The sequence below is a fragment of the Chanos chanos genome, chromosome 15 (genome assembly GCF_902362185.1).
Source record: "Chanos chanos chromosome 15, fChaCha1.1, whole genome shotgun sequence".
In the NCBI taxonomy this organism is placed as follows: Eukaryota; Metazoa; Chordata; class Actinopteri; order Gonorynchiformes; family Chanidae; genus Chanos; species Chanos chanos.
The window spans coordinates 8,802,400-8,818,289 of NC_044509.1; the positions used below are offsets into that span (position 1 = coordinate 8,802,400).

General features: G+C 36.0%; 1 protein-coding gene across 1 annotated transcript; it reads left to right on the forward strand.

The window, feature by feature from the left end:
• Nucleotides 1-8,087: 8,087 nt before the first annotated feature.
• Nucleotides 8,088-9,496, forward strand: LOC115828222 (GTPase IMAP family member 9-like). The gene is made up of 2 exons (XM_030792180.1): nt 8,088-8,113; nt 8,719-9,496. Exons 1-2 carry the CDS (start codon nt 8,088-8,090, stop codon nt 9,494-9,496), a joined length of 804 nt encoding a protein of 267 aa, XP_030648040.1.
• Nucleotides 9,497-15,890: the final 6,394 nt, after the last annotated feature.

Below are 15,890 nucleotides of genomic sequence, written 5' to 3' on the forward strand. Positions count from 1 at the left end.
TACTGCGCTCTGGTAACAAAGATAATTTGCTATACCATTGGCTTCTGTTTGTGCACCAGTGAGGAAACTGACCCCATTTCTGACCTATATCAAGTAGTGAATCTGATGGAAAGGTAAAAAAAATGAAGACCAAAGAGCATAATGTGGCAATTAGAGTTAAGGTTATAGAAATTCAAATATAAGGAAAAATCATAACATCATATCTAGGTGTATGGATATCCCAGAAAACAATGCCAGCATATTAACTAAGAAGTGGAAGATGCATCTTCCCACCAACTGCCTAGAATAGGCTGGCCCTCGAAATGCACCATCTAAACAAGAACAAGACTTGTGAGAGAAGCTACAGAGAAGTAACAGCAACTCTGATGATACTGCAGAGTAACTGAGAGTGGAGTAAGGATTCATCTGTCAGCTAAATAAAGAGGCCTGAATTGTGCAGGCCTTTTCATTAGCAGAAATAGTCAGAATTGAAGAAGCGATGTATAAAGTCAGATGTTTGGTATTGGATGCTGTTGTGATCTGCCTTAGTGATTGGTCATTATACCTTGTTCTGTTATAATGACCTTATATTTAAGTATGTACAAAAAAGGCAAGAATTAAACAAAACTTATCAATGTTATTGCAGGTGGCATAATACAAAACCACAGAACCAGACTTCCAAATGCTTTTGAGGCTGACGCAGATCAAAACCTAGGAACCGTTATTATCGTTTTCACCGTCTTTTGGATATCATTTTACCTTTACCATATTTAAGTGCAGATTGTATCATCTACCTCTGCTGTTAGGTGCACTGAGTCAATGTACATTCAAAACATTTCTCTGTGTACTTACTCACATACCATTTTCTCCCTATGGTTTCAAACATCGGTGAAAGTACATTATAACCCTTAGAGTGTTTTACTATATTGGTAAAATCCAGAGAACTGATCCCAGGAGAGTTTTATATTTACTTGGTGGTAAACATTTTGTTTTTATCTTTGCTTGTAAAAGGAGATGGGATAACAACACTAAAATAATTTGAAATCATTTGTATTGAACTTTGGGCTTTCAAAATTCTTTGGAGAGAACTTGGACGTTCCAAGCATCCAATCCATATTGTAAATTACAATTAGCTCTTAGTTTATTACTGTGCCTTACAGTCAGTAAAACACACAGTGGACTAGGCCTGTTGGATAGTACACCTGACTCTGCAAATCATTTTAAAGAGGAACTTAACAACCACATTGGTAGCTTCTATAATGGACTGGTAAAGTTGATGAACACACAGACACAGACACACACACAAACACTTTGCTATTTTATGAGTTTGCAAAGCTAAAATGAACTTTAACATTTAACAACTTAATTTAACAACTACAATTAACCTTAAAAATTAAGAGGACATAGCCCAAGCAACACTGATGTTTAAATGCTAAGTCAAGTGATCAGCTATCGTATGATAAGATACTGACCAGTATCACCAGGCAACACATCAGCAGTCATAGCAGTGTGAAACATCCTCTGTCTATGGTGTTTCAGATGTCATTGTCAGTTTCATGCAACACTGATCTGAACAATACTGGCAGTTTGCCTCTAGATTGAGAACATTAAAAGTTTAAAAGTTTGTTACTCTTATATGCTGTCATGACAACTTTCCTTGTCACTGTTACAGTATCTGTTCAGAGTCTCTTTGTCATTGTTTCTCTGTATAAAAATAATACCCTTAATAGTCCTAATACCACTCATGTAAGTCATCACTAAACAGCAATTGTCAACATCATACATCATTGGGAAAATTAAATTTAGAGTTGTCATTTCACACCTCATTAACATGGTTATTGTTCTAGAAGATAAAAATAAAATCATTGTACTGCTGAATTTTTATTAGGTTACAACTTAGGTTTTAATTTGTCATGCGAACAATCACTCTAGCTACGGAAATTAAAAAAAAAAAAAATTGGTTTCTTGGTAAAACACAATTTATAATAACAGTTGTCATCCTGCAGAATTTCAGACGTCCGCAGCTTTCATGAAATGCAGTTCTTCATAATGGGAAACACAAATCAATATGTTGCCAACATTTAAAGTTCCAGGGAGACTTAGAATGACTAAGTCTATTTTAGGACAATCATAAAACTCACATGGGAAAACGTTGACCTTTAACGTGATAAACTCATCTTTTGCAAAGTGAAAAGAAAATTGGGAAATTTTGAATGAGTCTTATTCTTGCCAAAATGCCTGAATACCCTGAAAATTTAAATATCAGTTTTTTGGCCATATTGCAAAAAGCACAAATCATCTGTCTATATTGGGACTGCTGTTGATGAACTTTATTAAACTGTTTAAATTTTGGATTTTAAGTGTTCAGTAACCTGTCTGTGAGAAAACTGAGCCAACCATATATGTATATATATATTTTTTTAACAAACACGCTTTAGTTTGCCAACATTATTATTCTCCAATTAGTAAATATGGATGTTGTAGAAAATTTCTGAATATGAATTCAGCACTGTTTTCATACTCTGTCCTCACTCTTTCCTCTGGAATTTTATCCTCTGCAACATTGGCACCTATGTCACTTAGCTGTTAGTATCTTAATTTTTTTTTTTTTTAAGTGTTTTATTTGTCTGTGTATGCTTCTTTTCAGACTCATTATCCCGTGGGATTCAGTTCCATATCTCATCATAACCTCATCCCTGTTGGAAGCATGCCCTCTTGCCCCTTGTAAAATGGTAAAAATGTTTTATAATTCACAGATCATCTGTTTTATTATCAATTACACAATAGCTGCTTAGGAGGCTACATTCAGTTTGTAGAGATGCCTTCCTTGCTTCCTTGTTGCTCCATTCAGTGTTCCTTTCTCTGTGCTAATAATCAGTTTGGATACACATTTCAGTTTAGTCCAACTGCAGAAGCCCCACCTAAATTCAATATTGTGATGTAGTTTACATGGCTGTTGTTATTCGAATAAAATTCAATAATCTAAGTGACACTATTTGATAATATTTGCTTAAAAAAATGCATACATTGCACAGGAACTAAAGTGCTTGGTTCAATTTAGTGAACTATGGTACATTTTTCATTGCTATGGTTTAATGTTCCATGGTGATGGTACAACTTTGTTACCTTGCCTGTGTTTCATTTAGCTGAAAGCCATGTATCTCACTGAAACAGTGTGAATAATACTAATAACTTCCCAGCAACAAACATTTCACAAAGGGTAGATTGACGTACGTTCCACAGAGATTTTCTTGGCAGTGTTCAAAGTAGTGAAATAAATTCTCTGTATCCCTACCACCAACGCTGCACCTGAGAAGGCATTCAGTGAGCATGCAGAGAGGAGATCTAGTGTGAGATTATCTCAGCTCTAGACTGTGGGAAGCATGACCTCCATGTTGTGGCACACTAAGAGTTGTATGGAAGCTAAACTCACAGAGAAACTGTTATGTAATGTGACCAGAAATCAGGGTGCTCAAACATTTGATTTGTGAATGGTTTGACATTATTTTTGATTGCTACATAAAAAGGGGTTGGGGGGGTGGAGGTGTAAAAAAAAGAGGAGAAAGGGGATCTCTCTCACTCTCCCTGCCTACCTTTATATACTCACACATCATGTGTCATTTGCATGGAAAGTCCTTTCTCTGCAACAAACTAGACAAATGCTAAAGTGCTTTGGATGAAGTGCTAAATAACTGACAACTGAACACAGTCATATTTAGCACTTGATCAGTATGCCACATTGAGTATCTCTGAGTGACAGTCTCACTCCAAGCTGATAATAATAATAATAATAATAATAATAATAATAATAATAATAATAATAATAATAATAATAATAATAATATTATTATTATTATTAGGGGGTGGAGCTAGAATGTCACCAGGTCACAGTAGTTTTTTGGCACTGCATCCCAAGAAATACAATATTTTTACTCTTTGTTGCCATATGTTTATCAGACTGGAATTCAAACTAAAAAAGAGTGTTGTGTCTCTGGAGAAGGTCAAGGGATATACATATTACTGATATGAAGATGGGTGTTATCCACTGCAGCCAAGGATGAGACAGATAGGGAGATGGTCCAAACTTGCCTTGGAGCCTTTTAGCTCTGGAAAGTTCATGCGGCAATCAGCAGTGAGATGTTGCCCTTTTCCTTTATGCCTCAGTACTTTTCTTTAAATGGAAGAGATCTTCATCTTACTGGCCACCACCAAGCCAATTAAGAATGTAATTCTTCAGAGGAAAGAGTTTTAGAGTATTTTTTCATGAAGAATTGGAGGAGAGTAGGTTTTTTAAGATCATTTTATCATATTATATATATATATATATATATATATATATATATATATATATATATATATATATATTATATATATATATATATATGTGTGTGTGTGTGTGTGTGTATGTATGTATGTATGTGTGTATATATATGTGTATGTATATATATGTGTATGTATATATATGTATATATGTGTCAGGGAACCAAAACTGCAGCAGGACGCAAGTGTGCAACACAGGATTTTATTAACACAAAGGTGGAGGAAAACAAGGAACTGGAGAATACGACAAGGTCTGTCTCACAAAGTTCATACAAACGGGGTTCGTCTTACAAGTAGTTCAAACTGGATTCGTCTCACAAGTTAGTTCAAACTGGGTTCGTCTCACAGTGGTAACAGGCAAAAGTCCGTGGTGCTAAACCAAGAGTAGACATCGCAAAGAATGTGCACAACTAAGGGGTTTAAATAAGGAGGAAACTTAATGAAATTAAAGTGCCAGCAGGTGAAGGTGGTGAGTGGTGACCAGACTGGTGACCAGTAGACTGGCGATGCTGATCGCTGAGTGGCTGAAGCAGACAAGGGGGGAGGCGAGGTCATTACAATATGTTAAACTCGTCCAACACCCATCCTATTTGGCACCCTTGGACCTCTACCTCTTCCCCAAAATGAAGAGGGAGCTCAGTGGTTGCCATTTTGACACTAATGATGACATCATTGCTGCTATATATTTTTATTTATTTATTGTTTTTCTCCATGACCAAAAGTCTATGTTAAGCAATGGGAATGTGTTATGCAGTGCATGTCCCAGTGGATGAATATTATTACTTCATGAATTAGACAAGCTACTTCAAATTGCATCCAGATGTGCTAAGTAGCCATGTTCTACCTTGACATTTCTGTTTTCTCAGTGACGTGTTGTTTCAATTAGTCGAAGCAACACAGATCAGATAGAATATTACCAATATGTTGAATGTCTGCACCCAGTATCTTGCCAGGAGCCTGACTACAGTTCTCCTTTAGTTAGAGTTTGTCTAATCCCATTCTTTTGTGTGTCCTAGTCCTATGGAAACTCAGTATTGACCCACTGCTGTTCAGTCAGTTTAGACTTCCATTGACAATGCCATGCAGAGGAAAGAAGAATAATCAGAATGGAAGACCGAAGTTACTTTTGAATAAATGGTGTATTAGGTTGTATTCACAAGACACATTGTCCTTCACATTTATATTTATTCAAAGGGCGCAGCCGATAAGAAAAAACAAAACAAACAAAAAAACAAACAAAAAAAAACCTTCAAACAGACATAAACCTCAGACTTTATTTATTATTTCCTTTTCCTTTTTTTATTATTTCTTTTCTTTCTTTTTTTTTTTTTGGCCAAAGTGAATGGACTCTTTTCCATCTACCCATAGGCGTCCATCTTGTTTGATATTTAGATATTTATTTCCTATTGCTGAGCTATGAGAAATGGGCAATCTTGCAGTCCATTTACAAGTGAGTTTCAAAGCAATGCGAAGTGCAGTCGGTAAACTAGATGGCAGCATCGCACAACTTTTATTCACTTTCATTGGACACCAGACAGAAAAAACCTTTTTTTAAGTATTATGTATTTAGTTTAGTTTAGTTTAGTCTAGTTTACCTGAAAAAAGAAAAGTATTTGTAAAGAAACTGCAAAGTAGTTGTATTTCGACAAAAATGTTTATGACAGAATGTTCACTATCAAAATTCATTCCACAAACATGAAAAAATAAGGGATTTAAGGATTCAAAACATTGATATGTTTAGCTTACCCTGATAGCATCAGACTATTTAGACACCAACACATATACTAAAGGAGTATACAGTCCCTGATGTCTGCTTTAGTGTACCCTGGGTACATCTTCTTAATGTCAATGTTCTGTCCTTGCATTTCCAAAATCGTCTCGATCAGTTTTGCTACCTGTTGTGGGTTTTTGTCATTATTGTTGAATGCATGACATCTGGAGCCACAATCTTCAATGAGTTTTTTAAGGTGGGGGTCTGTTTTTTGTCTATATTCATCCAAAGTGCTATTCTTTAGCGCCTCCTTGTGCGTAAACAGAATGATGGTACTGTTGACCATCTCTTGACCGAATGTTTCCTGTAGCCGTGACACTATCTGTCTCTCTCCATCTGTGAAACGTCCCAGCTGCATTACTAACAAGTACACAGCTGGACCTTGGAGTGTCAGCTCTTTGCATTTTTCTATCTGTTCCCTCTGATCCTGTAAGTCCTCATTGAAAAAATCCGGCGTGTCAATAACCTTCACGTTTATGCCACAAATCTTGGCTTCATCCATTTGACATGCTATTGTCACAGGAACGGAGCTGGCAACTGACTCAAAACGTTTTTTCCTCAGGATGGTATTAGCAGAGGCACTTTTGCCACTGCCTGTTTGCCCCAGTAGCACAAGTATCATGGTGTTGATGTTGCTGGCACTTACATCGGTAGCTTGCATTTGTTCTGACACAAAGGATGATCATAAGAAAAAAAAAAGATTTGGTTTTAGTTTTTAGTTTTAGCCATTCAGACAATTCTGTGCTCTCCATTTATAAGAAAGACACTGACAGTTTATCAAAAGATTCAAGTATCAAATCTTTCTAATTGACACTGGATTGTGAAAATATAAAAGAGCTACCTTTTCTCTGGTCCTGTTTGATATTCTCTTCAAGGTTAGGTGTAATAGGGCAGTATTCATACACCACCTCATATATCCTGTGGGATTATTATGCATTAAAACAAGTTGATTAGATCTGACAATAAACTTAGCAAAAGTAATACTTTGTTATACATGACACTTTAACTCACCCATCAGATGCATTCGCCTGCTTCTTAGGCCAGTTTGTCCACCTTTCCATCAGATGGTTCCATACCTCAGTACCCTCCATTTCTGTGTAAAAATTATAGTAACTCCAACCAAACTCACTTACAACAGTCTTGAGGTTTTTTTTGGCTTCCTCGAAAGTCATTTTTGATGCTTCGTGATTGACCAGCACAACAACTGCATTTTCTTCCCATTGATTCACACTTGTTATTGATGAACAATTTTTCATCTTGTGAAACATGGCAATTTCCTCTTCAGAAAGCTGTGGATTTTGAATCACCAGGAAGAAAACCCACTGACTCTGGTAGTCCATAAGCTTGTCTTTCGGAACATCCGCTGACCCCTCAAAGATCTCTGGGACTCTCACAATGTTCACCTTTTTTCCACTTATCTCCCCTTCTCCATTTTCAGATTTAGTTGTTTCTGACAGCTGTGTGAGAATGAAATTCTCTATCACGTTCTTGGAATGACGGTCCTTTCCCAACAACAAAACAGTAAGGGCATTGGCATCTCCTGACTGTTCAGCACCGCTGCCTAATACAAAAGGTACATTTTTTAATCCACAGAAATAAAATTAAAAAAAAAAAAAAAATCACCAAAATAAAACATGCCTAAGTTGTAACTTACACATACTGTAAAAGCGTCCAGAAAATTTGTAACTGCCTCTTTGTTGTTCATTGAACATGTCAATTGCTATAAAAAGTAACAGCAAAACTTACATTGCGACATCTTCAGTGAGGGTGGCTCGATGGAGTGGGGCTCCATGACTTCGGGAGATCTGCACACTATTTGTCTTTCTCTTAGTGACCGTGGAGGGACACTGAAATGAAAGTGAAAACCATGCAACATATTGTATGAAGTAAAAAAAAAAAAAAAAATGCAGAAGCTAGAAAGACAGGTTAAGTCACACATACACTTTGGTCTTTGGATTATTTAGTCTGGTGGACCTCGAGACAGCACCAAAATGAATTTTCTCAGACGCATTTGCCCATGTTGCAGATCCCCTATTCCAAAAGGTAAGTCATGTTTATTTAGTCTTCCATATGTTGTTTTTTTTTTTTATACTTATGCTTTAAAAGGCTGTCCTCAAGACAAACAATTGTATTAAGTACATCTGATCTTTAGTGCCAAAAGCAGCATTCTCGTATGGGTGAAATTAAAATTTTTAAATTTGAGTTCAAGATTTTAAGTATTATCAACCACTAAAAGCTGATTCACCCTTGTTAATATTGCCTGGCATACCTGTATGAATATTTAAAAACAAATAAGGGTGTCGTAAACATGTCTCAGACATCTGCTGTTTGAGAAGCGTCAATTCCTGGTACCTCTAAAGCAACAATATAACCAGTGCTCATGCATATATTATACATGTAAGCACAAAGGGGAAATGCTTTCATACTTGTTTACGTACACACCTAGAGAGCTAAAAAAAAAAAAAAAAAAAACTAAATGGTTTGGCCAGTACAGGTTTTTGTAGCTATTGGTTTTGGGAAACCATGGTTCAATTTTGAAACAGTTCAATAAGAAAACAGAACATTCAATGAAATTAACTATTGCCAGTCACTGAAAACAATCCATCTGTTGTAATTGTGTTTTTGAAATATATCTGGTAAATTAATAGAAAGGATTTAATATTTCACCTGTTTGCAGGTCATCCTCTACGAATTGTGATGATTGGGAAAACGGGAGTGGGAAAAAGTGCTGTAGGAAACACTATCTTGGGCAGACCTGCCTTTGTGTCAGAAGCCACTGCAAATTCTGTCACTGCACTATGCCAGAGGGAAAAGACTTCTGGAGGCAATAGAGAAATTTATGTGATTGACACTCCTGGCATTCTGGACACTGAAAAAGAAGCAGATACTATAAAAAAAGAGATTGTGAGGTGCATCCAGGTGTCTGCTCCCGGGCCTCATGTCTTCCTACTAGTGATCCAAGTGGGCCGATTCACAAAAGAGGAAGAAAATGCTGTTCTTGGGTTGCAGGAGTTATTTGGAGAAGAAGCTTCAAAATATATGATTGTGGTGTTTACTCATGGAGACAAACTTAACGGACAAACAATAGAGGACTATGTGCGAAAGGGTCATCCACAACTCCAAAAAGTGATACAGAGTTGCGGGAGTCGATATGTTGTCTTCAACAACAACAGAATGGAAGATCGAGACCAAGTGGTCAAGCTCATTGTTAAAACTGATGAGATGGTAGCAGCCAATGGAGGATCTTACTATACAGACGAAATGTACCAGGAAGTAGAACAAAGACTCCAGCAACAGAGGGTTGCAAGGGAGCAGGCAGAGATTCAACAGTTCGACTTCAATTTCCTCCAAAATCTTCATGAGAGAATAATAACATTCCAGCAAATACTAATGGGTGAATTCCAGCCTTCTGCTTTTAAGTATTAGATAACGTTAGAAAGGAAAGGGACCCTTTTTATGAGTTCCAGTATGCCATACTCACCATCCTAAGAATTGTTCATCTGAAATAACTTAATCACAAAATCATGTGCTATAAATAACTTCTGATCTTCACAAAACATTTGAGTTAAAAAAAAAACACAAAAAGTTTTGAATTAAGACTGAGAGTATATATATATATATGAGTCAACACCTGGGAAGGCTGGCTTTTGTTTGTATTGTTCTGTGTTTGTGCTGCACTGTATCTACTTAGCATTAATTTGAAACAGCAGTTTGCTGTGTTCTGAAACTGTAAACACAGACTTTCTTTTTTCTTTCAAAAGGGAAGTGAAAAATTTAAATGAAAGACTATCCAGGTTATACTCCATCTTTCACTCCATCATTCATAACATGTTCATACTGGCCACTGAAAAATGTGGCAAAATGTATTCATTCGAGAATACAGCAAACATCTACGGGGAATACTCTCTCTTGTTTTACAAGTAAAAAGACTACTGAAAATAATTCATTAATAAATACATGCCAACTGGTCCAGCACACTCATTGAGCCCTGTATTTCTAAAAGTTTGACAGTATCATGAGAGGTGAATCTACAAACCACCCACACTTTTCTCACTGAATAACCGTCACTATGTAGGTACCTCTGTTATTCTTGCTTTACAGAATTAGCAATGAACTATTGTCAGTAGGCCATATGCTAATATGTTCTCATAGAAAGAAACTTAATAATTAGTCTTTTTTCCCCTATTTTGTAATTGGATGATTAGTTGAGCTAGGATCTAGAAAATGTATTCTTTGATCTTTTGTACAATTCTGCTTATTCACTCTCTATTTTTTTTTAAATGATAGTGCTACCCGGTGGTTTAATTGTAATGTTTTAACCAGAGCTGCTATTACAGGCAGAATAGGTATTAATTTATTAATTACCATAGCATTTCATAGCATTTCTGGACTTGATGAGTGAGGCACATTTTGTTGTAAAAATAAATAAAATGAATAAATAAATAAATGAAAGCAAAAAAAAAATTGAATATGAAGTTTCCTGTCTGTAAATCTTGATACAGAAAACTCCAGCTGTGGACACGTAACAGGAAACCCGTCTCGTAAGTTTTTCCTCAAAGCAGATTAATTCAATGACACTTGAAGAAACAAACAAACACACACAAAAAAAAAATGTTATCATCATGTATTGAATGAGCCAAAGCCTAACCCCTTATTAGAGATAAAATGGAGATTTGCAAGTAAAGTGATGCAAAGACAAGCCCAATGCTTGTTCCCCAAGTCGAATGGCTACGGCAGAATTTGGTGCATTTTTTGACATGGTTTATGATCACTCAGGGATTGTAGAATGGCTTGATGCACGGGAAAATGATGTGAATCATTGGCATCTACGTAAGCTTTCTAAACACATCAAATTATAGAATTGCTTGTGGCAGAACGGCGTTGCATTTTTCCAAATAATTCCAGAAAGTTGTAGAATCTATGCAAAGGTGTAATGAAACTGTTCTGGTTACTCAAAATAGTCAGACTACCTGTAAGGGACACTGCTTTGTTGTCATCAACAAGATTTCAAACATCGAAATTTAGGGGAGGAAAGGTCAGTTCTCAATGGATAATTTACATTTATGTTTGTTTCACTTATTGAAGAAAAAGAATCTGTTAGGTCTTCCACCATTAACTGGACCGCAGGTAAAATAAGAGCTGCCTGGAAGCTTCACAGATGTAATATGACAGGAATGTGTTGATTCCTGTTTCATGAGAGTAACAGGAATATTGTGCAATGACTCATTTAAAGTCAATCCATCTTCTCTGGTTAAAAACTGGCACTGAAAAATATGAAACAGGTTTTTGTTTTTGTTTTGTTTTTTTTTTTCATTTTTTGGTTGACGATAGCGAGAACTAAAAGTCTGCTGCACTTGCTTCTTCACATACCATTTACACTCCATTCATGCTTACTGCATTGTTCTTTTACATTTGAATCCAATGATCTTTAGCTATGTTGTAGCCTAACTGATATATGTTAATCTGAGGGCTTACTTTACTTTACTTCACTGTAGAAGTGGTTGCCAAATGGTCAACATAGCAATTCTGGTGTTAAAGAAGTGATACATGTTGCTAATTTTGACAGAAGTTACCTTCTCCGTCGAGGTATCATCTTTGTGTGTTTGAAAAGTATTTTAATCTTTCCTCTTCATAATTCAGCTTTCTTGTATACATCATCTTCACTTCCTTATTTAACATTACCTTCACCTTCATGGCAAATTTTAAAGATAGACTCAACTGTCTTGTGCACATAACACATACATGTTTCTTTTTCCTTGTGTTTACCTAGGCTGCCGCAGTTATTATTACTCAAAGGAAAAAGTTATAAGCACTGCTAGAACCACAGTTACAACCAATTAACATTATTCATAAGGATACTGGCACCGGTAATGTGTGACGAATCAGGAAGTCATTCAGGATAGGGCTTAGGTCTTTCCATAAACACTTTAATGAACAAAATGAGATGAATTCTTATCTAATATGCAAGATAGCATGTTTTGTTGTGAAACAGGCCAACAGAGGTTAAAATACAGGACTGTCCAACATGACATGAGACATCTGGCCTCCCCGCTTCTTCAAGCTGTGCGTCACTACAGAGCTGAATGTTATGTATTTCATTATGCTTAATCAGTCTCTCAGAAACATAAAAATAGAAATCCATAATGTCCATATGTAATTCTTTTCTTTCTCTCAACAAACTTTAACCAAGAAGATATGACGTAAGACAAAATAGTTTAGAAACAATTGTGATAAAGAAATTAAAACCAAGTATTTTATTGTATCTTTATTATTAGTGTTTTTCCTGTTGTTGTGATGGTTGGTTGTTGTGTTGGTGATGATGTTGCTACTGTAACTAAGACTGTGACAAATGCAGGATTTATGTCCATTCAAAAATCATAATTTGAACAATCTATGAAAAGCATAGACATAATACATTTATGCAAGTAAAACCTTCTGATACAAATATAAAAAGGTTAACTTATCAAACAAATCTCAATGAGGATCTTAACACCTCTCTATTTTTACAGGAATGGAACACCAGGTAAAGGAAGTACTTCATTGGTATGTCAGTTTGTTCAAGGAAGTTACACTACTTTTTCATCAAAGCACAAAATACTGGGCATAGTTCCAGAATCATTCCACTTAATTGAGAAACAGTTCAAACTGAGTCAGAACTTGTCCGATTACATTCTATCAAGTGCAACCTTACTGTAACTTACCACAACCCAGCAGAACAAGAGTTTTACTGGCACTGCTGTTCACAGTTACATTCTTTAGACCAGGAGTTGCCAACAACCCCCCCCCCCCCCCCCCCACCCCACCCCCCGCTTTAGCTGACTACACAGCTTATTTTAGATTTTATACTCAGACAAACATAAGTATACATGCACAAATAACCTTTAGACAGTAAAGCATTACTTCATGCCTTAATGCAAATTGTGCCACTAATATATTCAGGATGGAACAAATGAGTGTAAACAGAGATTTCAGTGATCAACACTTCTAGTATTCTGGACATAAGCAGAACAGTAGAAATGATCAAGAAATGGATGGTGCATGTCCAGGTATCTGTCCTATTAAGCTCTTGCAGTTGGTGCGATGGGTTGTTGATGACTAAAACTCTGCTTTGGGCTTGCAGGAGATATTTGGAGAAGAAGCTCTATATGTGTGATTATTGGTATACTTAGTTGCTGTTGTTGCTTTATTGCAATCACTTTGCTTCCAGTACAAACTTGAAAAACTGGAATTATGCTGTTGTAACGGTTCCAGTGTTACTATCGGCTGCCATCTAGCTGTTGTGACCAGAAATTCAAACCCAAAAACATGCTTGTACAGAATGAAATCTGGAAAAGGTTAAAGGGTATACATGCCATGCTTATGAAGATAGTGTTGGATGTCATCCAATCAGAAGTGTGCACTCTGTACCCAGCTGCCCTTGTTGGGTGAAAATCTCAACATGAGAACTCTAAAGGAATTCTAAAGGAGTGGATTAGAGCTGATAAATCAGATCAGTGTGGAATGCACTTCAGTGTCATCAGTGCAAGATCAATGTCGTTTCTTTTATTTGGTTTACTCCTGGGATTATCATAGTTGCATCTATAGCTTAATTAGTCTACTAAATTTAATATACTTTTCAGTCCCCCATGTTGTGTTTTCTCTTCTTCTGTTGTCTGGTTCAAAATTAAATCTTCCTGTACTGTAACTTAGGCAAAATGTTTGCTTGTGGAGGTCAACTAGCTTTTTACTTCCTTGGTTTACTATATCATTTTCCTGGTAGCTGTTTTCATGTATTCACCACTTCATGTTCAATCGTCCTTTACCATGTTGATGCCTAGTAGATATATATATATATATATATATATATGAAGAATCAAATGGTATTTTAGTGCATGGTATCATGGTGTATTTGCTGACATTTTCATGAACTGAGAAGTCCTGTGTTTGTAACATTTAATAATAATCATTTTGAAGTGTACAACATGGGCTGTTTAGTTCTCTTCTATTTGGATTGACCTTAGAAATTGTCAGCACTTGCAGTCTACCTTCAAAAGAACTTGTTCTGAGGTGTAAATATGCCATTGAAATATACTCATTATTCTTCAATGACCTTAGAAATTTTCCACAGTACCTTTTGTTTATGTCAATTCCCAATCCCAGAGAAACCCATTTACACCTTTGAACATGGTCCAGTGATAAGGATGGTTAACTTCTCTGTTGAATTTTAACAAGCATAGGTGTTAAAAAAACAGATGCATTTAATGACTACTCCAGGGAATTGACCTAATAAGCTTTTCTTGGCAAAGCACATTATTCTACCAGTCTCTTTGTGATACCACCATCTTTATTATGATAGATGATTGCATCTAAAATAAATTCTATGAAAGTCTAAATACCTCTTACGTGCTGTGTTAATCAGAGACATTAAAAGTTTAGTTTAAATCTTGGCAAAAACATAATGGAAAAACATTGCACTAAAACAGAAGTGTAAACATGATTTATAAAATGTTTGTTGCAGATCAGCAGTCTAAGTGAATACATTCACATTTAAACATCTTTTTTTTGGTAAGGGGTTAGCAGCCTTATTCACTGTGGTGTAAACATAACTTGTGGACCACAGTTTTCAAATAATGTCACAAATTCAGTGGGACTAGAATCAGAACAATGCTGTGGCATTCTATGTATTGGGAACAGGACATGTGAACAAAACAAATAAATAAATGGAAGGTTTGAATTTCACAGTGAGTCAGCCAAATCACAATGTGGATGCTACATGATATCACTCAGACCCTTCTGCCTTCATTTTCAGAAGTAATAAGTGATTACTATGGGAATCCTGCCATTACTCTATGAGACCAGCAATTACTTTCAAAGTAACTGAAAAGCTCAGTGGCGTATAGTGGAAGAAGAATGTGTCTATCAACAGCTTGAAGAGGGATGTATATTCCTGGCCTTTCTGGCCAAGTGCCAAGAAATTTAATTACTTAGAAAGTATGCTAAAGTCCACCAAGATTTCCACTGACAAAGTGGTCTTATTACGACAAGGAATGAATTGTTGGGGAACAACAACTGAAATACTGCAAAAACACAAAACACTTTGTGTGGTGCAAAGTCATCACTCTCCATGGCGCAAATTTAAGTGTGTTACAGTGAAGTATTATGCTAAAAATACATTGCTGTAAAATTAGGAGGCTTTAACTGCTGGAGGCATCGCTTAAATATTATAGGAATACGACTTTTGTTCTCATATTATGATACCTCACTTTTCATAGAATGTCAATGAAAATCCTGCCATACTTGAGACCTAAGTCTGTCATGGATCTTCCATGACAAGAATACAAAGGCCATTCTTCTGTAAACTTTGAACCTGTGGTTATCAGGATCACTTACAAGTATTTTAACAGTAAAAAATTACTTTATCTTTACACAAGCCTAATTGTGCAATTCAATAATGATTCTGGTTCATGTGATATTACAAAAAACTGTTAAAAAGGACTGAAGCCAGGTTTACTTCATACATTTAAATAAACACTCTATGGTTCTATGTTTGGCTGTTTTTCATTTATTAAGCAACATATTCTTTCAGAAATACCAGCCGCATTGAAGGCTTAGAGATTTTTCATTTTGTCAGAGAATTAGTCCCTGAGCAAGCACTAGTCACAAGAAAGTCAGTATTTGAATTATCTTGAGTGTTTTGAGTTTTCTCATACCTAATGTCGACCCTTGTACTTTTGGTATGATTGGGTATAACCAGTGCATGGATTGCAATGAATTGCTCACATATTTTAAATTATTCTGTGAAACCTGTTCACTGTTTGGCCTCAGGTTATTTATGTCATAA